The sequence below is a fragment of the Periplaneta americana genome, chromosome 2 (genome assembly GCF_040183065.1).
Source record: "Periplaneta americana isolate PAMFEO1 chromosome 2, P.americana_PAMFEO1_priV1, whole genome shotgun sequence".
NCBI classification, from domain to species: Eukaryota; Metazoa; Arthropoda; class Insecta; order Blattodea; family Blattidae; genus Periplaneta; species Periplaneta americana.
In genome coordinates, this window is record NC_091118.1 from 216,503,444 (window position 1) to 216,527,897 (window position 24,454).

A 24,454-nucleotide genomic window follows, 5' to 3' on the forward strand; every position below is an offset into this window, starting at 1 on the left:
ATCTTTGAAAAATATTGGAGTGCAAGAGGTCAAATGACTTTATTGTCAAATGCCTGGCATTAGAAAACAACAACATATTCTCCCCAAATCACGTCAAGTAGCTAGTGGAATTCTTGCAGGTGTTAGAATAAACATTTTATCAAAATTTAAAGTTATAAAGGAAATGCAACAAGAAGACAAAGTAGAAATTATCCAAATTGAAATCTGGAAAGGAAATTCACATTACACCATATATGGAATATACAATCCACCTAATAACAACCCTTGTCTGGATATAATAAATATACACCGAAAAACGATTTTGATTGGCGATTTTAATGGTCATTCACCTAACTGGGGATACAAAGACTATAATGCTAGTGGCAAAACTATTGAAGATCTATTAAATTCAAGCACTTTAGAACTTATTTACAGGAACAACGATTGTCCTACATACTTACATTATAATGGTCAGTGTACAAACCCAGACCTCCTGTTAGTATCATCAAATTTGCAAGATAAGACTACACGTGAAATCAGTGAAGACCTAGGATCAGATCATAGAGCAGTTATTGCATCCATAATACATTAGAACAAACAAAATAATAACAAACCAAAACCAAAATACTCTTGGAATTTTAGAAAAACTAATTGGGCAAAATTTACAGAAGAGACCGAACAAAAATTATACTCCATTGAATACGAAGTATGTACAGATAAACTCAACAATACAATCTCAAACATAATTCTCGAAGCAGCAAAAAATTGGATTCCAAGAGGACAAATTAAAAACTATAAACCCTTTTGGAATGCAGATCTATCAAAGTTAAAAAAAGAAAGGGACATAGCAAGGAAAAAAACAGAATTGTCCAACAACCCAATAGATACACAAGAATGGCGAAGAAAGGCAGCAAAGTTTAAAAAAGAAATCTATGTAGCCAAGAAAAATGCATTCAGTGAATTTATCGAAAAAGCTGATTATAGAAAAGATGCAAAAAAAATATACAGATATGTAAATAAAATCACATGTCAAAGAGAAACGAGGAAAGAACCACTCAAATTTAATGGGAAAACGTTCACTTCCAGCAGCTCTACTGCCGAAGCCTTTAATAATCATTATAGCTCTCAACATAAACTTTCTCCTGAAGCTAAAAAGAAGCAAAGGCAGATCAAAAAAGATCTCAAAAAATTTAAGAAGTGTCAAGAACAAACAAACGATATATTCCGCAAAGAATTCACCATAAGAGAACTAGATTCTGCAATCCATGAGTTAAAAGATAAAAAATCTCCGGGATCTGATATAATACATGCAGAATTTCTGAAACACCTTGGACAAAAGGGAAGAAATGCACTACTGAAATTATGTAACATATCATGGACTTCTACTGTACCTACAGAGTGGAAAAAAGCAATAATTATCCCTATTCTAAAAAAAAGGCAATACAGGTGATGATATAAATAATTACAGACCAATTTCTTTAACAAGTGTCATTGCAACAACAGCAGAACGTATGATTTCAGCGAGGTTAAATTGGTTCTTAGAAAGTAATAACATACTAACAGCAGCACAAACAGGATTCAGACAACACCTATCTACCAAAGAAAATACAATTCAGCTCTCCCAAGATGTCAAAGAATCTTTCAACAAAAATCAAGATACGCTATCAGTTTTCATTGATTTTGAAAAAGCATACGATTCAGTATGGAGGTATAAACTACTTGAAAAACTCACAAAAATAGGCATTCAAAACAACATGCTAAACTGGATCACTCACTTCCTTTCCCAGCGTTTCTGTGCTACAAAATACAATGACAGTACTTCCAAATTCCGACAAATAAAAATGGGCCTCCCACAAGGTGCAGTACTGAGTACAACCTTGTTTAACATCTACATCAATGATCTCCCCCCAGCTGTTTCAAGTGCAGAAATAAAGACAGCTCTTTTTGCAGATGACATGGTCAAGTGGACATCTTCTCCACAAATAGTCAAATCCAAAACTTCAATGGAAAAGGCTCTGATCCTATTAGAAAAGTGGACTGACAACAATTTGATGACCATAAATACTGATAAAACAACGTTTGAAATATTTAGTCTGAAGAAAAAAATCCCAAAACTAAATCTACAGTTCAAGAAAACAAACCTGAGACAAACATATGAAACGAAATATTTAGGGACAATTTTTGATTCAAAATTATCTTGGAAAAATCATATTGAAGCAGTAGTAAATAAATCAACAAAAAGACTTCCAATTTTAAAGGAATTAGCTGGAGCCAAGTGGGGTAGTAATCGGCAGACTTTGAACATCACGTACAAAACATTCATCAAGCCAATACTTCTCTACAATGCGGAGGTATTAATTACAGCAAATAATTTCAACCTGAATCGACTAGAAGTATGCCAAAATCAGACCCTGCGATTAATAACTGGTGCAGCAAAATCAACCCAATCACGGCAATGCAAGCCCTAACCCAGAACCCTCCAATATGTCTAACTCTAGAGGAGCAGGCACTAACACACCATGAAAAAATGCTACGGTTAACAACAACAAAATGGGAAAAAAGACTGTTACAACCAACCAAGTTGAAAACACAAATAAGTTTCCTGTCCAAAGTCACGGAAATAAAAACAGAATTGAATCTCCCTAAATCTAAAGAAAACATTTTAAGCAGAGAAAACCCTCTAACCTTCGAACCAATTAACATTCAAATAGATTTAGAAGAACCAGTTACAAAATCTGAAACTTCCAAACCTGTACTAAAAGCGCTGGCATTAGAAGCTGTGAACAATAGATACCCACCAGAAGAATGGTTACATATCTACACAGAAGAGTCTACTATCGATAACAACTCAGGATCAGGAATTATGTATGCGTTATTCTCATTTTATCAACCAGCAGGACATCATACAACAAATTTTGATGCGGAAATAATGGCTATTCATATCTCACTCCAACACCTACTATACAGAATAGATAAATTTCAAAATGCTGTCATTCTCTCTGATTCTAAAGCAGCATTATATGCAATAAATTCATATAAAATGATGTCGATCCAAATTAAAGAATGTCACAAAATGATCCAACAACTTCAAAAACTACAGAAAAGAATTCAATTGCAATGGATACCTGCACATTGGGGAATTGCTGGAAATGAAACTGCTGACTTTCTTGCCAAAAAAGGATCCAGTTTAATTCAGAATACAAATACAAGCCTACCTTTTACATCCATCAAAAGACTAATTAAAAATAAATATAAAATCAAGCAAAACCAAGCACTATGTACCAAAGCCAAAGATAAAAAATGGAGAATTTAATAAAAAAACCAGAAATTATTCCAGAAATCCCACGTAAATCTGCAGTAGCAAAATTCAGACTGCTTACAGAACATGATTATTTAGCCAAACACTTGAATAAAATAGGAATTTACACAAATCCAAATTGCCCTCTATGCAACAAAGAAGAAGAAATGACTGAAGATCATCTCATAACCTGTGAAGTTCTACCTGATGGATCCACCACAAAGAAATATTGGAGAGCAAGAACTCTAATGGCTTCGTTGCCAAAGCCCGGCATTACATAACAACAACATTAAGTAGTGAGATAGAGCTTGACGACTCCCTTTAATAAAAGTGAAAAAATAAAAAAAATAATAAGAAACGGAAAAGAAAAGTGTGGGTTAGAAAGTGGATAGGGAGAAGTGAGAAGTGTGCTTGATGCTTTCAGCATTCTTATGTTAGAGGTGGCAAATGAAGATTCATAGTAATGTACAGCACAAAATTGTATTATACACCATATTAGTATGGTGTATGGTTTAATACATTATTATTATTAGTAAAAGTTCTTGTATAGTATTGTGGAATATAAAGTTACAACTCTACTGTTGGAAGTATGGAGTAATAAAATACAAATGTACAAGAAATCTTTGTGACTAATAATTATTAGTTACAGCTCAATACACTTGTAATGTATTAGCAGCGTTTCTCAAACTATGGTCCGCGGACCACCTGTGGTCCTCGAGGTCTGCCCTTGTGGTCCTTCGAAAAAGACAGAAGAAAAAATAAAATTAAAACGAATTCCATATCACACTATAGCTGAAAATCTCAGAGTTTGGAAATGACACATGGCAATCACCTTTCACTTTTTCTCCCAGTACTGACATTTTATGAAATTTATTACCCTACCCGTCTACCAACTTCCCACTCTACTCTCAGTAACAAAAGAGGGATTTAAAGCACTATGAACACGGGATTTCTCGCCGCCTTTTCCTGCACATTTGGCACAGCACCTGTAACCTAGCCAAGGACCACCTGAATTCATAACAGAGGACCAAAGTACTGAATCTTTTCATGTATTTATGACTTTCTTAATAGTTTTGCCGACACCCAGTCTGCACATTGAAATGGGAAATGGGCACGTACTGTACGTCGTACACCAAAATAGAACGTGCCAAATTGCATCTTTACTTGTTTCTGTGTTATTTCTTTTTATTTCTGTTTTTTTCAGATAAGAAATTTTACACTCCGCCTATTTTAAAATCCAGGCGAATCAGATCCAGAAATTAAAATTACAATACTTTTCTAAATATCTTTTCTAAATAAATTGTGGTCAATCACAAGTAACTTATAACAGATTCTGTGCATTATCGATTCGTTTTTTCATTAGCAGTTAGTTGTTTGAAATCCTTCTTGTGTGGTACACGCTTGTAGTTGTCTATGTCTCTGTTAAATATTGCCCATTATATATAATGAAAAACTGGCTTTGATCCAATCTTTGAAAAGAAAGGAGCGTGATGATACAGTTCATTTACGCAGTGTTAATAGTTCAGAAGCTGTGTGTGAAGATATTAATATCAATGATTCTCGTGCCATTAATGAAATATCTAGACGTCCAAATATAGAACTGTGCAAGAATTGGCAAGCTCATCCATCTCATTAATGTGAGTACCAACATTTATTTTTTTTTTTTAGTTAATAAATTAAAGATTATTCAAACTCTAATAGCCTTGAATTATTAAAAAAAAAAAAAAAAAAAAAAATGAATTTTCTTCTATTAACATTAACTTAATTAGTTAATACTAATATAAACTTAATTGAATTATAAGTTAATTTTAATTAATTAATTCTACTTTAAAATTTAATTACTGGTATTAAAATATGCTACAAAAATGATAAATTTGCTTTTGAAGGGAACAAGAGTAAGGTGGTCTGCAGAACTGTTCTGACTTAAAAAAGTGGTCCCCACTTCAGAAAAGTTTGAGAAACGCTATATTAGACCATACTTTTGTAGAATAGGGTCCATCTTGGATGCTGGCCGAAAGCTGGCCTCTTCATTGCACTTTTGATCGTCCAAGGTCTCTCTTCCCAAAAGGATTGTAGTGAAATAGCCTCTGAGGCAGCCTGTTATTGGGCGTCCGTGATACATGTTCATACCCGTTGTTTCTGTATGTTGATATGGTACCGGTGATGGCAGTTATGTTAAATTCATTCCTGATGTCGACATTCCGTTTATGATCATATAAAGTACTGTATATCCGACCAAAGGTCTCTGGAGTTCTCATTTCTGCACTTCTATTCTTTGAAGTTGTCAAAATGTTAAGTTCATGTTTCTGAGCTGTATTACAAAGTTGGAATTGCCATGACTTTATAACATTTCAGAATTGTCTCTGGCAGACTTTTTTATTTATGTCTTACTAATAAAAACTCTTATACAGACGTTTAACTGTCTTATACTTACACAATGAATAACTCGTTTATAAGTCGTATGTAAATTCCTTACTAATAATCACTACATACGTCATGTATAACAGTACAACTGTTACATAGCTACGTCATAGTTTCGTCATTACTTCATTACAAAAGGTGATAGAATAATAAAATTGTGGTTCTCTATTGCATCCGGTTAGTGAGCGCTAGTGTGCCACGCTAAGTATCGACAGTACAACTGGACCTGGTCGATTACCACACTATAATTTGGTCAAAGAGTACAGCTACAGCAATATTATTCTAATTCTTCTGTGCTCTTTGGTTTGTTCTTCTGTGGTTACAAGGGAACCATCATCATAAAATGACAATCTATAGAAACAGCTGTTAGAGGGGTGGACATTTTTTTCTCTCTATACAACACTTAAACAAGGCATTTCGTGTATATAACTACTGCAAAGCAATTCCCATGTATAGTTACAGGCTGCTTATACATCCATCACTTATGCATGATTTATTAGTAGCTAATGTTTTCTGTCCCAACTCTACATAAGTCTCGTATAAAAACTATATATGGTTTATTAGTAAGACCGTATATATCTAGAATTTATGTAAGAAAGCCATTCTAGATATTTATCTAAATGAACTTACCAACTTCGATATATGTTCATAGCTTTCCTGGTAAATATCCATGTTACCAGTTTCGGTAAGGAGACGATTAGCCAGTTCTGTCAAATCTGTTACTTGCTGCTGGTTTCCCTGCTGACCATCATCTTGTCCAGCTTTCTTTCGCCTCCATCGCTCTGATGCTGACATAGTTTTGTTGCCTCCTGAGGAAGTAACGGTTCTAATTTTTATTTTGCATTAAAAAATTTAAAAGACCATAATTAGTGAAGAATAATAAACATATCTACCTCTGATTGAAGTTCTGGCTGATATGTACATCTATTATCAGGCAATACATCACTTGATGATATGTATCAGAGGCAGATCAATTGTTTGTATACATCTGAAGTCTGATTAGTGTAATATGTAACTAGTCAGCGATGTATGCAATGGAGGGGGAAAGGAACTGGCCACCCTACCCCATTATCTCCTGGCCTAGGTGCCTCATGAGTGATGCTTTATGAGGTTCAGACCTGTCTTTGGACAGTTGACTAAACAACGACAATAAGCAGATCAATATTAAGATATAGAGATTGTATAGATTGTTTAAGAAGTAGGAGGAAATGAAGAAAGATTGGAAAAAATTGGATTTGGACTGATAGATCTGCCCTTGGGCAGACAATTACGAATGAATGAAATAAACAGATACATAGAAATTGAAAATAAGGACTGCATTAATAAACAAGGTAAAAGAAAATATAGTAATGAATTATCTGCATCATACAAAATGAATTCAAACATGATTTGAGAATATCTAAGAGAGAGAAAAGTGTCGCTTTAAGAAGAGCACAAGTTGTATACGCAATATTGTAAAATAACGACTTTTATCACCATATATCATATTTTGTTGGTTGTGAGAAAGCTTAAGGTAACATGAACAGTAAGTTATTAATACTTTAAAAAACTTTAGGGCCTACAAAATAATATTCCCAATAATTCTGAGAAACGACAATATAAACAAGTTAAAAACAGGAAAACAAAAGTCCATAAAAAATTTAAGAATAGCATGATAATAGCAAGATTTCGGAACCAGTAAAAATGAAAAGAAAAATGTGACTGAATTGTGATCTACAACGGATATTAATGCTTATTATATGAAAGAGAATACAGCTAGAATTATATTCATGAACAATACAATTAATACAATATTGTATGATATTACTCTTACGAAATTATGGAAAAATTTAAGATCATAACACATTATATAAATACTGTACCACATGTCTGGCTCATAGGTTTAATATTACGACCTTTTATAACTTTCACTGTATTAAGATTCTAACTCGAAATTGTTGTAAATATGATGATATCTGTGACAATTTATGAAAAATACCACATTCTGGTGCTGGTGTGATGTGCATGATCAGAATGCGCAAAGATGACGATATGAACATCTCAACAGAAATTGTTCTGCATTCTTTCACTGATGGAAATGAAATCTGTGAAGTGTAGACAATGTGCATTTCGGAATGAATTTAATTTTAGGCATCACAAAGATGTTCCTACCTAGATGTGAGCATAATTAAATGGGACAAGCATTAAGAGAAATGGGCTGTATTGTGTCCATGCATGGAAAGCATAGTAAAAGAAAGGTCTTTGAGGAAAAAGTGGAAAGAATTCACATGACCTTTGCAAGAAGCCTAAGGAAGTCAATTCGAGCCGAAGCATTCACTTGTCCCCATGCTCACTGGATCTTACTCATCTGAACTTTTTCCTGTGGAATTTTGTGAAGGACCAAGTGTATCATGCACCTCAGAATAACTTCAACGATTTGTGACACAAAATTCGTCAAGCTATCGACAGCACAAATGTTTCTGAATATTTGGCTGGAGATTGCGTACAGTTTGGACATCTGCCATGCCACTTGGGGGGGGGGGGGTTTGCACATATGAAGAGGTGGATTCCAAAGTGTCCTAAGTTCTTTTTTTTTAAGACTTTAACTTGCTTTATTCACATTTTAATTTATCCTTTTCCAGTTTATATAGGCTATAACTGTGTAAGTTTATTTAACATTTTCCTAAGTCTTGACTTAGTGTCTGCAGATGCTTTTTTCAAACGGATCTAAAGGTGTTAAATTTATTTTACCATTTTTCGTCATTTTTCTCATTACTTGTCATTTGGACTTATGCCAGTTTTGAATCCATCTCTTCATATCGAAGTTCTTTGAGTGTGACGTAGAATGCTTGAGTCTCTGTACCAGAATACACCAGGTCTGCATTAAATTATGGTAACTTTTAAGATTCTCTTGAGCATCTAAATCGACATTTTCGTGCATTCCAATCATGCACAATATGACAGTGTGACGATGTGGTATTTTTCATGGATTGTCATAGACATCATCATATATACAACAATTCCGAGTCAGAATCTAAAATCTAATACAACTAAAGTTATAAATGTCTGCAATGTTCAACCTAAGCTGGATTCATTATATTATAATCAATCAATCTTCTTAATGTATCCAGCTGTTTGCTGACAACATAATAGTACATTATGCAACGAGCCTATAATGATAGTAATTAAGACGCAAGTATGTTTGTTTATGAAACGATCGCTTGCGTCTTAATTACCATTATAGGCAAGTTTCATACGACTTTTTATGCTCGACCATACGTCTAACTTGAAATTATTCAGAAGTATACATTTTATTTGTATCTGACAGAAGATCAGAAGTGACCTTGTTGATAGCTCGAAATTGTGAGATGTGTGCAGACGCGAAAGTATTGATTTTTTCCGACGAACAATAATGTCATTGACCTTGATGTAATGCAGAGAATGTATAACCTGGAAACTGATTTAGAATTGAAAAACGAGATGACAAATTGAATTTATTTTAATATTATTTACAATTAATGCTAATTATTATAGTAACAGAACACAACCTTCTGCGACAGTATTGGATTTCCAGCCTCCGTGACGTTTCCCTCATCTTTCGATTGCATATCCGAGAATAATCGAAAACCTGAACTTTAATGAATAGGTGTACTTTAATGACATGCATTAAAGGACTGCTACCAGGTGTATAATTACTACATTTCGGCATGGTCGAGCATAAGTCCATTATAGTCCACTGTACTCTTCAGTTTTTGTTTTTCATGAGAAATGAGGGGTATTTTGACCAATGTTCATTTTAGATGCCTGTTGCTAGTAGCCAGAGTTGGGGTGTAGTCAATATACACAGGACAGTTTGAAGAACATCTGAGATCTGGATGAGGCTTGCAATTTTAAATGTATTTTTAGATCCTTTTGTAATACATAGTGTCTGATTTGTTGAATATTACATTAAATTTATAATGGTGCAAATACATAATACAAGAACTGTAAAAGTTTCAAATGCTCTTAGTCACTTCGTCTTAATGTCCATGTTTCTGCCCAATACAATGATACACTCCACACAAAGCACTTCACTAGTCTCTTCCTTAGTTCTTTCTCCAGAGGTCCGCAGAAGATGCTCCTTTTCTTATTAAAAGCTTCCTTTGCCATTGCTATTCTCCTTTTGACTTCTTGGCAGCAGCTCATGTTACTGCTTATAGTACACCCCAAGTATTTGAAGTTGTCCACTTGCTCTCTTGCCTCATTTAGATTTCGCAAGTTTACCTTCTTTATTTTTCTTCCTATGACCATGGTTTTCGTCTTGTTGGCATATATATTCATTCCATACTGCTCACAGCTGTCATTCAGCTTTAGTAGCATATCCCTTAGTATCATCTCCTCTTCTGCTAACATTGCCGTATCAGCAAATCTTATACAATTTATTCTTCTTCCCCCTACTGCTATCACTCCTCCCATGTTCTGAAAACAGATCTTCACTAAATCCTCCAAGTAGATGTTGAACAGGGTAGGTGATAAAGGGCATCGTTGACTTACCTCTTCCTATTTTGCTTCCTTCTGACATTTCTTCTCCTATCCTGACTTGACTCATTTCACATAAAGGTTACTACACAGCCTCCGCTCTTTCCAATCCACGTCAATTTTCTTTAGGATCCCCATAAATTGATTTCAATTCACTCTGTCAAACGCCTTTTCTAGGTCCAAAAATACTATAAGCACTTCTTTATTCTTCTCTAGATATCTTTCGTCGATTGTTCACAGGAGTCCAATTGCATCTCTCGTACCTTTTCCCTTCGTGAAGCCAAACTGCTCTTCTTTCAACTGTTCTTCCATTTTCTGATTATATGTATAGCCCACTTACATAAAGTACAAAATGTTATGATGTAGTACAATTATCACAAGGGACCATACTTTGTCCAACGAGGCTATAAGGTTAAGTATGTTAAGTATTACTGGAGTTTTAAGTAGCTGACGCGCGTGCATCTAGCAAGCGAAGTACTTGACTAATTGCTCACATGACTGTGGTCAAGTTCGGCAGAACAACATGGACCACTTTAACAATTACACTAATATTTACAATATAAATTATTTACATTATGTATACTAAACTATGCTATCTATATATATATAATTTGAACTGGTAATGGAAATTACGGGACAATGGCTGAATGGATTTTAATAAATGACCCCTCATTTTGAAGCTTGGAACCCAAAGTCTTCAGCGAAATGTCAGTTTTCCTACATAATTTTTCTATTTTCCAAAATCCATCTTTCGTCAGTTTTGAGAACTAATTGCATTTCAAAATAAAACAAAACACACACTACAATAAACTACAAGCTATTACACGAAGGCCATGATCTGCAGGATTGCTGACATATTTAGAGTTGAAATTCAATTGGTTATTAAAAGCTTCAAGACTTACTAAAAATAATTTACAGGTCTGATTCTCCGGTGTGTAATTTTCTGAGTACAGCTGTGTATTGGATATTAAAATCTACAAAATTTGAGGTGGTATGATGACATCATTACCATTAGAAATTAATTATTAATATAGTTAATGCCATGCTGTTAATATATAAACTACAAAACTTGCGTAAGATAATAATATTATGATTAAAAATCAAATATTTTATAGTTATTAATAAAGTGGGTTGGGTCTTTTTCATATATTTAATTATTTATTTCTCAAACTATTTATTTATTATTTAATTATTTTTTCATATATTTAATTATTTATTTCTCAAACTATGGTCCGAGGACCACCTGTGGTCTTTTGGTTCTTCAAAAAAGACAGAAGAAAAAATAAAATTCAAACGAATTGCGTATCACACTACAGCTGAAAATCTCAGAGTTTGGAAATGAACCATGGCAATCGCCTTTCACTTTTTCTCCCAGTACTGACATTTTATGAAATTTATTACCCTACTCGTCTACCGAATTCCCACTCTACTCTCAGCAACAAAAGAGGGATGTAAAGCACTATGAACGTGGTATCTCGCCATCTTTTCCCCACACATCCCGCGTCTGTAACCCAGCCAGGGACCACCCAAATTTATAACAGAGGATCAAAGTACCAATCTTTTCATGTATTTATGACTTTCTTAATAGTTTTGCCGACACCCAGTCTGCACACTGAAATGGTCACGTATTGTACATCGTATACCAATAATAGAACGTGCCAAATTGCATATTTACTTGTTGGAAATCGGGCATGTTTCTGCATTAATTCTTTTTATTTCTGTTTTTCCAGATGACGATATTTTAAAATCCGGGCGAATCAGATCCAAAAATTCAAATTACAATACTTTTCTAATTATATTTTTTGTACCCAATCACAAGTAACGTAAAAAGATGGTCCTCACTTCAAAAAAGTTTGAGAAACGCTGTGCTAGAGAAATTATGTAATGGACAACTAACGTCTACTTTTAAAATTCCCTTAAAATGGGAGTGGAGATGATTGTAACTACAGGGGAGATTTAGATGCTGTTATGGAATGTGGTTGTGAAGATGTTATTTTTGTTTGTGAGGATGTTGAGTTAGAAGAAAATAATATGATGGCGCTGATATAGACCTACTACATTGCAGGTTATGTTGCCAAGTGTGTAAGTGTAGTAGTAAAGTGTGTTAGATGTTGACAAGTTTATACTGTCATCAGACATTGGAATATTCCAGTGATACAGTATAATTGAATAATTATTTAAGAATAATAGACCGAGGAGTACTCATGTGGCGCACACAATTCGTAACAAATGTGACTGTACTTGCATATAATGTGTTCCAGTGTTTAATTTCGGACAAATATGAGAGCGACTTCATTAATGCAACAAATCAAAGGCGTCTCTTGAAAACATTAATACGTGAACAATGTGAAAGTGTTGGTAATAGTGGTGACTTTACAGTGTGTGATTGCGAACATTTCACAAGTATGCTAGTTTCTAGAGCCACAACTACATTGGCTAATGTTCTAAAATGAAACAAGATAGTATTGCCAGTGCTTCAGGAACAAGAAGAAAATTGCAGAGTTTCATAAAAAAACAGGTACCAATAATAGCGTGTATTTAAATGACATCTCATGAATAACTATACTGCTTCTACTTCTTCAGAGAACTGCGCATTCCTGTCAATTTTCTGCTTTATTAACTGTCGTTTTTCTGTACTAACAGTAGTAAGAAACGAGCTTTAAATGACTTCCGCCAAATTTGGAATAGACATCGACTGAATTGAACTGGCAACAAAGAAAACAAAATCACTACCTGTTCAAGAGCACCACACTCAATCGCTTTCACCTTCATCTTGACGATATTAAAAGCCTAAACTAACCTAACCTAACCTGTCACTAAAATCCTAAACTAATCTAACCTAACCTAACTTGTCACAGATTCGCCTATACAAGGCATAACGAAAGCCTAAACTATCCTAACCTAAACTGTTACAGTTTCGTATATGCAAAGCATAATAAAAGCCTAAACTAACCTAACCTAATCCGTCACTAAAATTCTAAACTAATCTAACCTAACCTAACTTTTCACAGATTCGCCTATACAAGGCATAACAAAAGCCTAAACTATCCTAAGCTAACTTGTCACAGTTTCGTATATGCAAAGCATAATAAAAGCCTAAACTAACCTAACCTAACCTGTCACTAAAATTCTAAACTAACCTAACACAGATTTGCCTATACAAGGCATAACAAAACCCTAAACTACCGTAACCTAACCTGTCACAGATAAGTACGTAAGATTTAATAAAAGTCTAAACTAACCTAGCCTGTCATAACACTCCATTTTCTTACCACTATACACTTCCCTAAGGTATGAAAATGGCCGAATTTCTATGCCGCTGGAACATTGCAAACTAGCGTGAAACGTTTGTAATGTCTCATAAGTTATGTTGGTACATGTAAGACTGCTGAACATGCATATATCCGCAATAGGAAAAGAAGTCAATCAATGCTCGTTTAACAACCGTAGTAGTAGTAGTAGTAGTAGATAAAATAATAGTTATGCTGATTACTGTCTTGTTAATATAATTTACTATTAACTAGAGTAAATAATGCCAAGCACCACTATTAAATATACCCAAGAGAAATGGCATGCAGAGCATGTCCCGTTTGTATGACGTCACGATTCTACTATCCAGTCCTGATAAAGAACTTATAGCGAAGGTCCCGGCAGAACCCTATGAACGAATGAGTGTATGCCATCTTGTTCTCTTTTGTATTCACTGTCCACGTAGAACTACGTCTTTTTCCTCAGGCGGTACCTATGAGTGATAACTCTGGAATTTTTTTTTTCTTGTTAGGAGGGAGGGAACATCCCACACACTACGACCTGAGGTATATTGTACACCCCCTATTTGGGATGAGTTTCCCACCGATCGATCCCCTACGTGCACTGACTTAACCACTTGACCCCCTTAACAACTGGTCCCTACAGCCAACAAAGTCCATGTACCACTCCTGCTCCGGCAACCCCTCCAATGCTCCCTTAACAGTCCGAGGTGGAAGTCCTCCACAGAGGTGGTTTGCCCCAGGTTGCATTGCAGAAGCTATGCATCATCACTTGAATACAATCCACAGAGCCCAGTCGAGAGAGCCAGGAGCTTCGGAGGGCCGCCTGTAGAGCGATCTGAAAACCAGAAGAAGTAACGGAATGATGAATGAAAGGATTATAGGGGAGAAAAGGAAGTGGCGTAGTTGAGTGGGGGTTCCAATTGTCTGATAAAGTTACCTGATATTCATCCATAGGGGTGAGGGAAAAACCTTGAAAAAACTTCACCCAGGCAATTCGTCCAAGAATCGAACCCGTGCCCGCTGGGTTCGGAGTTAGGCTCGCTAACCCCTCACTCACAACGGTGGATTAACTCTGGAATTAACTGTCACTGTCCTGATGGAGTGGAAGAGAAGGCCTGATGGCCTTAACCTTACCAGAATAAATAAATAAGTAGTAATAATAATAATAATAATAATAATTATTATTATTATTATTATTATTATTATTATAAATAACCCACACTTGTTCTCCTTGTCTCCTTAGCAATTAGAATAATAATTGGAGCAAAGGCTAGAGAATCGTGTAGACCATTTTTTTTAATGAGGGATTCTGACCTTAACAAATCAGTACATATACTCTTTAATAAATTTATTCTTATGTAATAAAGAAAATTTTCTAACTAATTCAGCCATACATAGCACAAATACCCGCAGAAAGAATGATTTTCATACACCATCATCAAATTTATCATGCTATCAAAGGGGAGTACGTTACATGGCAATAAAAATTTTCAATGGTCTTCCTGAAGACATTAATGGCCGGTTTGTCCAAGTATTGTTAGAACACTTAACGACTGTTAAACCTTCAACAGTTTGTTAAATACAGTTTTTCCATTTGTTCAACACCAGTTTGGCCTATCAGATTCTTAACCGTTTGTTAACTTTAAATGTAGGATTTCAGGCCGTTAACTCATTTAACAAACAGTTAAACATGGTGAATAACACCACAGCTGTTCAGACAAAAGTTGTGAAAATAACATGTTATGTTTCTCTTTGAGGAATGTTTACAGTAAGGGCCGGTTTCACCAAGCTTCAGTAAATCAGTCCAAATGAAACATTAGCTAGTACTGAACATTAAAATATTTTCACGAGTACGTTTATATGTGCACTCTTCCCCTAGACTTCAAGCCGAGTAGCTATATGTGCCTCGTCGCGCTACTTACGTCATGACTCCTCGATGGAGTAGTCAGTAGCGAGTTGGATTGCTATGCCAGGGGCCCGTGTTCGATTCTCAACGATAACTTTTTTTTTTTATTAATGTAACTAATTTTTATACATGTTACCTTTCTTCATTTTTTTAATTTTGTGTACTGGAACGAATTATTTCGCAACTCTGGCTCCACTAGGAGAATATAAAAAACTCTTGGGAGATCAATTTTCTTCTCGAAATAAAACAAAGATAAGCAAACAAATTAAAGAAAAATAAAATAAATACACATGTGGATCTAATACTTCATCCACATGCCATCGGCGTCTATCACTCCCTGGCATTTTCGGGGCATTGAGTCCACCAGATCTCGGAAATAGTTCTGGTCCTTAGCGAAATCTTTCCAGGTAGCCAGAACTTGATCCCAGAACTGATCTGGATTTTGAGGTGGGATGTCTCGATATTTGTCAATCCTCCTCTTTTTCATGCTTTTCCGTGAACAGTCTTTGAACGTTTATGGCAGTGTGCGCGGGGTGATTATCCTGCTGGAAAATAAAATTTCCATCGGAAAGGAAAACGATTATAAATTCCAAGAATCCAGCTCTTTCGCTTCTGTTTTAAAGTCAGTCCAAACATATCTTATCGCTAGCTATAATAAAATTCTAATAAATGAAAGTTAATATACCAATTAAGTTTTGTTATGTTTGAATGCACATTATGTATTAATTTACTAATATTTCTTAGGTACCGGTATGTAGTTATAATAATCACTTTCATGTCTTAAAATAAAACTCAGTTGTATGCTACTTAGTTGACTAGTTTCAGCTTTGTCTCAGCTGTTTTTATGATATTCTAACCTATGATCAGTTTCTTCTAAAATTTTGAGTACCGGTACCACGATCTTCGTGACGCGGTATCTTTTGTGAATTTTTGTGTCATTCAAATTTTCAAAATGATCGGTTTTTAAATGGTTAATATTATCTCCATTTGACTCTTAATTTTCGAGCAGTTCCAGATATAACAATTCTGCGTCGAAACGTTCTGCATTTTATATTGCAACTAATGAATAATTAAAAATTTAAAGACGGAAATTACTATCACTAAATTTAATGATAGTTTTACTGGTTCGTTAGGCTAAAGATGCTTGGTGAGATATAAAAATGATTTAATGAACCAGTAAATAAATTAATGAATCATTAAAACCTTAATGAAGCTTTGTGAAACCGGCCATAAGACTGGTAATATATAATTTAAAAGATATTTTGGAATATTAATATAGGGAAGATAATCTTTATAAGGCAACTGATTATCATACTGACGCTTATTTCGATGCTGAGCTATTATCCATTTAATATTGAGGAAATGTGCGATCTTAACGTGGCAAGAAATTGAAGTCAGATCTGAATATCCTACAAACAGAAATAGGCCACTTGTTCCAATTCACCAGCTACTATTAACTCTAGATTCTATGTTACTGGCTCTTCAACTATAGCCGATGTCAATAGTACTTCAAAATACACAGTGAGTAAATAATAAAATGTTTCAGCAGCAATTGCTTCTTTAGGACGAAATTACATATAATTTATACATGGACCTGAATTAGAGAATTTTATATCATACGGAATTCTCCTCGGGGTTTTGTGTACAGTTGACTACACACATTCGTGTAATTATTGTCACCTGGTGGTCATAATGCTGAGATTTTTCTAAACAGAAATTCATATTTAGCATTATAAAATATAACCATACTTATAATAATTATTATTATTCAATAGTAGTCAATGCAACTTTCATTTATCAACTCTCTGTACTGTATGAATCATGGCTACTGTAACAGGTTACGATTTTACACATGTATCATGACCAGGGAACGGATTTATATGGACTAAAAATATATGAAATATGTAAATATATATGTAGTTATTTTTACCAAAATATGGAATTAAATATGGATTTTTACCAAAATATGGAATTAAATATGGACTTAAAATTATAAAAAAATGACTATGTACGTTAAATATTGGTACATTTTAATCAAACTAAACAAAAAATATAATGGACGTACCTTATCTTCCAATGTAGTTTCAACAAAACACAATTTTTATTGTCTGTTACCATAACAATAGGTTACAAACATTTCTTTCAAGTGCTGAAAAGTGAATCTTCTTCTATTGTCTCTGAGGATAGATTTATACTGACTAAAAGAGCGTTCGACGTCACAAGAAGTAACTGGTACATAATTCAATTTCACAATGTCTGCTGGGGATAAGTCCAAGTTAATCTTCACTGTTGATTCACCACTCATCACAGCAACAACCTTTTGTAGTTCTTCATATCCAGGGTTTTTTGAAAGTACAGTGTCCACCTTAGCTCTTACTGCATCTGCAACTTTACCTCTACCACGATTCAGTTGCTCCACAGTACTATTTATAATTTCAAAACTTTCAGATAGTGAAAGGTGCCTATTTTGGAGACTTTTGAGCGTTTTTATGATGCATGAAAATGTATGCTGAATGTGAGCTAAGTCATTCTTCACACTTATGTCACAGGTAACTGTTTTCGCAGTATCAATTGAGACTGCATCTTCAGAGTCCAATGCAAGGAGAACATTGTTAATAGAGTCTATATGTTCGGCATAATATTCAACTGCTTCTAGCCATGTACCCCATCTAGTTAAAATTGGCTTCGGTGGCAATGGAATTTCAGGGTACATTTCTTTCAACACGTTAACTCTACTGGGAGCTTTGAGAAATACTTTTTTCACTGATGAAATCAACAAATCTACTTTAGGGAAATTGTCTCTGACCACTTCTGCCACACGATGAAATGCATGCGCCACACAAGTAAAATGAGTCAATTTAGGATATACAACAGATAATGCTTGTCCAGCTTTGACCATATAAGGGGCAGCATCGCTAATAAAGAATAACACATTATCGTACATAATACCCTTTGGCCACAGGATACCCATAGCTTCGTTGAACAGTTTAACTATAGTTTTGTTATTGCACTTTTCTAGAACATCACAATGTAAAAGAATTCGTTCAGAATATTGTTCACTTAACAAACCGATAACTACATTACCAACAAGTCTACCTTCTTTGTCGGGAGTCTCATCAATGGAAACCCAAATTGAACTATCTTTAATTTCATCTCTTATCTTCTGTATTGTCTCATCGTAGATGGATGGAGCATACGTCTTCCTAAGTGTTGACTCATCCGGGATTGTATGTTGAGTATATTTTTCAAGGAATTCCCTGAAGACCTTATTCTTTAGTTTGTAGAGAGGAATATCAGCAGAGATGAGAGAACGGCACAGGTCGATGTTAAACTCAGATCTTACATTCGATGTTGTTGGTTGTGTTAAAAACAATTGTCTCTGCTTGGAATTTAGTTGTTTGTTGGCCTGATGTTTACTAGTTGTAATGTGTTGTTGCACCAGGAACTTTTGTGTAGATGATACTGCACACTGACACAAATTACAAAATAATATTTTATTGTCAGTTGATAAACCATCTTCTTTAAATTCTGAAATGTAACTTGTTAGTTTTGATTTTAAATTGACTGAATGACGTACTTTTGGCATATTTACCATCTTTATAGTATGATTTACAAAACTGAACCTATGTGTACTCTGACTGGCATTTAACTGTTGAGCTGCACAACTGAAGTCTGTTAAAAATTTTAAATTAAATTAATACAGTTTTGTAACTTACTTTCCCATTGTTGATAGGACTGCTAATTTTCAAATAACTCTGATGTTAAAGGGATTACTGAACATGTGTTTAAATCTCTATTGTTGAAATGTATTTTTAAAAGTTAATGGAATTTTGTTTTGTTTTATTGTTAAACCTAATATAATATGGACTGTTTTATATGAAATATGGAAAATATATGGAAATTAACGAAAATATGTACTAAACTCTAAAATATGGAAAAATATGGAAAATAAAAGTAGGATTTTTCAACCCTACACATTGTGAAACATAAAGATAATGCAAAATATAAATTATATTAGCTTTATAAGTAAATATGTATTTACATATAAATCCTTTCCCTGATCATGACTTACTCTAAAGTACAGAATTTAAATAATAATAGCAGCCAATAAGAAGTTGTCTTATATATGCAAAATCATTGCCAACTGCTGTTGAGTAGTTAGAATAGTATTAACAACAGTTAAAGTTAAGTGTTGGTTATTTTAAACAAAATTATGTTGGAAAAATGAAAAACAAAACGTTTAAAATAAACCAGCTGTTAATTTAACATTTGTTAAGCCAAATTAAACATTACTTGGAGAAACTGGCCATAAGAATCATAACCAAAACCCTGCATTATTTAAGGTAAAACTAAAAAATTACTTAATATCTCACACTTTTTATTCTGTAGATGAATTCTTGACGTTTCACTGTGCTGTGTAAATATTTTAGTACTATTAAATGGTAAACATATTGCATTGTATAATATGTTATTGTTATTAAGGTAGGCCTACCGGTATTAATTCTGTATATATTTCATATCCTGCATAGAATTGGAATATATCAGTCCCCTAACTGCCCATTGTGCAATTCAAACCAAGAAATGGATTCGGAACACCTCCATATATGGGCTTCAGTGGCTGGCCATGATAATATCTTTGAAAAATATTGGAGTGCAAGAGGTCAAATGACTTTATTGTCAAATGCATGGCATTAGAAAACAACAACATATATTTCGTATTTGCATTTTTATATGTTAAACGTAAGAATTGGATATGTTAGGCTATATTCTATGCTATAAAGCAACTGTAAGAATATTATGGAAAAAATTAATCTATCTGCCTGCCTGCCCGTCCATCTGTCTTCACCTTGATCGTCTCGTATTTTCTTTGTTCCTGTATTCCCCATTTTCTCCTTGTATTTTGAGGAAAAAAAGTTACATTTGTTCGTGCCAAATTTTCTCTTTAAAGGACAAAACTAAAATTCTTTCAAACATCTATTATCATAATACACTGCTCTCTTAAACTGACTGAGCATATTGGGAATTCAATCAATAACTTTCCCAAAATCGGCTATGAAAAGTTTCATATAAAACAGTGGATGATAAAATTAATGTGTATTAAATTGTGAATTATTTGAAAGAAACATCATATATTCTGTGTGACAATGTCATAAACTGTGAAGGAACGAAAGTATTTGCATATCATATGAAATATGAATTATCTACATACTGGTATCGAAATAATGGTCTTTATACATTGGGAGGAAAAAACAAAACAAGAAAAATATATCTTAGCATGCAGGCTTTCACGGCCGGTGTCTAGTTGAAACAGAGCTTCCGGGCTAAGATGCCGTGGTCTACTGGTGCTGACGTTACCAGACGTTTCGTCTACTTCTACGGCAGACATCTTCAGTGGTTAGGTATCCTCGGTCGAAGTCTTCTGCTCGGGATACCTGTAGCAACTGATGACATGACTGGTTGCTCGTCCTTATTTATAGCGCCGAGACTTGGTGTTCCGTTGTCGCGGCGGTCCGCGCCCGTCAGATCGTGACCTTGGACTGGCCGTGGCGTTGATTGGTCGCGGCGGCTCGCACCTGCTCGGTCCCGGTGGCCTTGGGCTGGTCGTGGCGCACAGTTGTTGCGGCGGTCCGCGCTCGCTAGAGTGCGGTGGCCTTGGGCTGGTTGTTGTGTTCCAATATCGTGGCGGACAGCACTCGCAGGATTTCGGTTTCCATCCGTCGTACCGTCGCTGTGCACAGGTTTTTGTATGAGTCCGTTTCAGGACAGGATGCCAGCAGTTGTTAAGTTTCAGACCCTCTTCTTTACGGTTGAAATTGTTTGGATGTTTATGGATTTCAACGAACGGAACTGCAGATTGGGACAGCTGGATAAATCTGCAGTGGCGGAACATGCGTTTCAGGATGGGAGGCACGACATACAGTTCCGAGAAACAGACATCCTCAGTAACACGTCCAATTATTTCCCCCGCCTATTCAGGGAAGCGATTGAAATCCATAAACATCCAAACAATTTCAACCGTAAAGAAGAGGGTCTGAAACTTAACAACTGCTGGCATCCTGTCCTGAAACGGACTCGTACAAAACCTGTGCACAGCGACGGTACGACGGATGGAAACCGAAATCCTGCGAGTGCTGTCCGCCACGATATTGGAACACAACAACCAGCCCAAGGCCACCGCACTCTAGCGAGCGCGGACCGCCGCAACAACTGTGCGCCACGACCAGCCCAAGGCCACCGGGACCGAGCAGGTGCGAGCCGCCGCGACCAATCAACGCCACGGCCAGTCCAAGGTCACGATCTGACGGACGCGGACCGCCGCGACAATGGAACACCAAGTCTCGGCGCTATAAATAAGGACGAGCAACCAGTCATGTCATCAGTTGCTACAGGTATCCCGAGCAGAAGACTTCGACCGAGGATACCTAATCACTGAAGATGTCTGCTGTAGAAGTAGACGAAACGTCTGGTAACGTCAGCACCAGTAGACCACGGCATCTTAGCCCGGAAGCTCTGTTTCAACAAGAAAAATATATATTTTCGCTGCCAAACACTTCACCATTTTATTTCATCACATACTTCTTAAGACATTCAACTTCTTATGTAGGGTTCCGAAACACTTAACAAGTATGAAAAATACGTTCGTTTGTATCCTGGCAGTAATATTAATGCAATTTTAACACACCAAAAAATGTTGTAAAGTGAGTTTTCAGTACATATCATCACAGCTTTAAAGAAACTATTGAAATAATGTCTATAAACTACAAACAAATATTATATGTAGGCTTCAGATAAACTAGGTTTGAAGATTATGGCTATAGAAACAATTGAGACAAGATACACACGTATGGAGTGTTGACAAATTTATACGGATGAATCTCTTATATCATATTCAAAGGTGCAGAAACTGGGATGAATATGTCCTGCCTTTTCATTTTACTATTCTGTCAGAGAATATACAACAAATTTTTAAGTTACTGCTATTTACATATTACTTACAAATGGCTTTTAGAGAACCTGGAGGTTCATTGCCGCCCTCACATAAGCATGCCATCAATCTCTATCCTGAGCAAGATTAATCCAGTCTCTACCATCATATCTCACCTCCTTCAAATCCATTTTAATGTTTTCCCCCCATCTATGTCTCGGCCTCACCAAAGGTTTTTTCCCTCTGGTCTCACAACTAACACTCTATATGGATTTCTGTCTATTTACATATATGTTTGCAAAATCTCTTATATAGATTAAATAAATACAGTAACAAATATAAATGACACTGGGGAGGAAATTAAACGCAGAATAAATATGGGAAATGCCTGTTAATATATTCGGTTGAGAAGCTTTTGTCATATAGTCTGCTGTCAAAAAATCTGAAAGTTAGAATTTATGAAGAGTTATATTACCGGTTGTTTTGTATGGCTGTGAAACTTGGACTCTCATTTTGAGAGAGGAACACAGATTAAGGGTGTTTGAGAATAAGGTTCTTAGGAAAATATTTGGGGTGAAGAGGGATGAAGTTACAGGAGAATGGAGAAAGTTACACAACGCAGAGCTGCACGCATTGTATTCTTCACCTGACATAATCAGCAACATTAAATCCAGACGTTTGAGATGGGCAGGGCATGTATCACATATGGGCGAATCAGAAATGCATATAGAGTGTTAGTTGGGAGACCGGAGGGAAAAAGACCTTTGGGTAGGCCGAGACGTATATGGGAAGATAATATTAAAATGGATTTGAGGGAGGTGGGATATGATGATAGAGACTGGATTAATCTTGCTCAGGATAGGGACCAATGGCGGGCTTATGTGAGGGTGGCAATGAACCTCCAGGTTCCTTAAAAGCCAGTAAGTAAGTAAGAAAGAGTAAATAAATTCTAATTATCAGATTGAAGGGCAGCCATACAGACTATAATCTTACAACAGATCACGAAAAAGGCTAAAATAGCCTACAAGATTTAAAAAAGATGCGTTATCTAACTAAACTACAGAAAAAAAATAGTTGTTTCCTTCCCATTGTGACATGAAAGAAATGAAACAGTAGACTTTTGGCTAAAAAGAAAACTGAAATTTTACAACAATTCAATAACAATTATTCTGTAAAACAACTAATCAGAAGTAAATTCAGATCTGCCCAAAACAATAAAATTTGGATGGAGCAAATGATACTACCTGGAAATTTTGAATGGTTAACCCCAAGATAATCCCTCAAGGGCCTCATAAATCAGGTTGATAACAAGTCATGTCACGATTGTTTGACAAGCCACCTGCACAGGATAGGAATTTCTTATACATCAGCCCGTGTATTGTGTGATGCAAATGAAGAAATGAACGTGAAACATGTCCAGGGATGCAAAGCATTGCTAGAACAAGATAACATCATAGAAAAATATTGGAGTGCAAGACAGCGATTGACTTATTGTCAAGTGCCTAGACACTGGACCAACAACAATATATCACCTGTACAATATAAGTACAACATTCGTATTTGAAAATATGTAACATTCAGAAAAGTAAACATTACACTACAACCAGATGAAGCTCATGCTGTAAACCTGCTGCATTCCTATGTGGGCTGTACTTTATAATTTGGGTGCGCAATTGAATAAAATCGATTAGGCACGTTACACATCTGGTGATGCAAGAAACATGATGCATGGCACATGGAGCGTGACACATAACGCCATGTTATTTGATGTAATGAGTCGTTCAGTATGGAGTCATCGGATGATGAAGATCTCCTGCTATAGGCAATAATAAGAATGCGAAGATAAAGGTGTAGGTTTTGGATTCATTGGTTGAAAATCGTGGTGCTTGTAATGTTTTATTGGTAGAGTTAGCACAGCATCCAGACAAATTCACAGAATATTACAGAATGTCGAAAGAATTATTTGAAGATGCGACAAATTGTGAATATTCCTAATAGATGGAAAACATGTATGAGCATTACACAAGCACATGGAATTTTCACTCTGATTTCTGTTGAAGACTTGGGTAGAAATAGTATTGGTGCTATGGTTGCCAACTGTTTTTGAAGAAAATATGGGAGACTAAGTGGTCTACAATATTTCACCTAAAAAATTG

The 24,454-nt window shown here is 35.4% G+C and overlaps 1 protein-coding gene across 4 annotated transcripts in view; it reads right to left on the minus strand.

The window, feature by feature from the left end:
• Positions 1-24,454, minus strand: part of LOC138695124 (uncharacterized) — a 293,372-nt gene that overhangs the window by 91,163 nt on the left and 177,755 nt on the right. For 3 of the 4 annotated variants that reach the window (XM_069819546.1, XM_069819544.1, XM_069819543.1), the window contains one exon: positions 6,329-6,507. In XM_069819546.1, the coding sequence (XP_069675647.1) occupies positions 6,329-6,507 (179 nt within the window). Of the gene's footprint in view, positions 1-3,751; positions 4,013-6,328; positions 6,508-24,454 lie in introns of those variants that run through there. The other variant, XM_069819545.1, reaches the window with a different exon arrangement.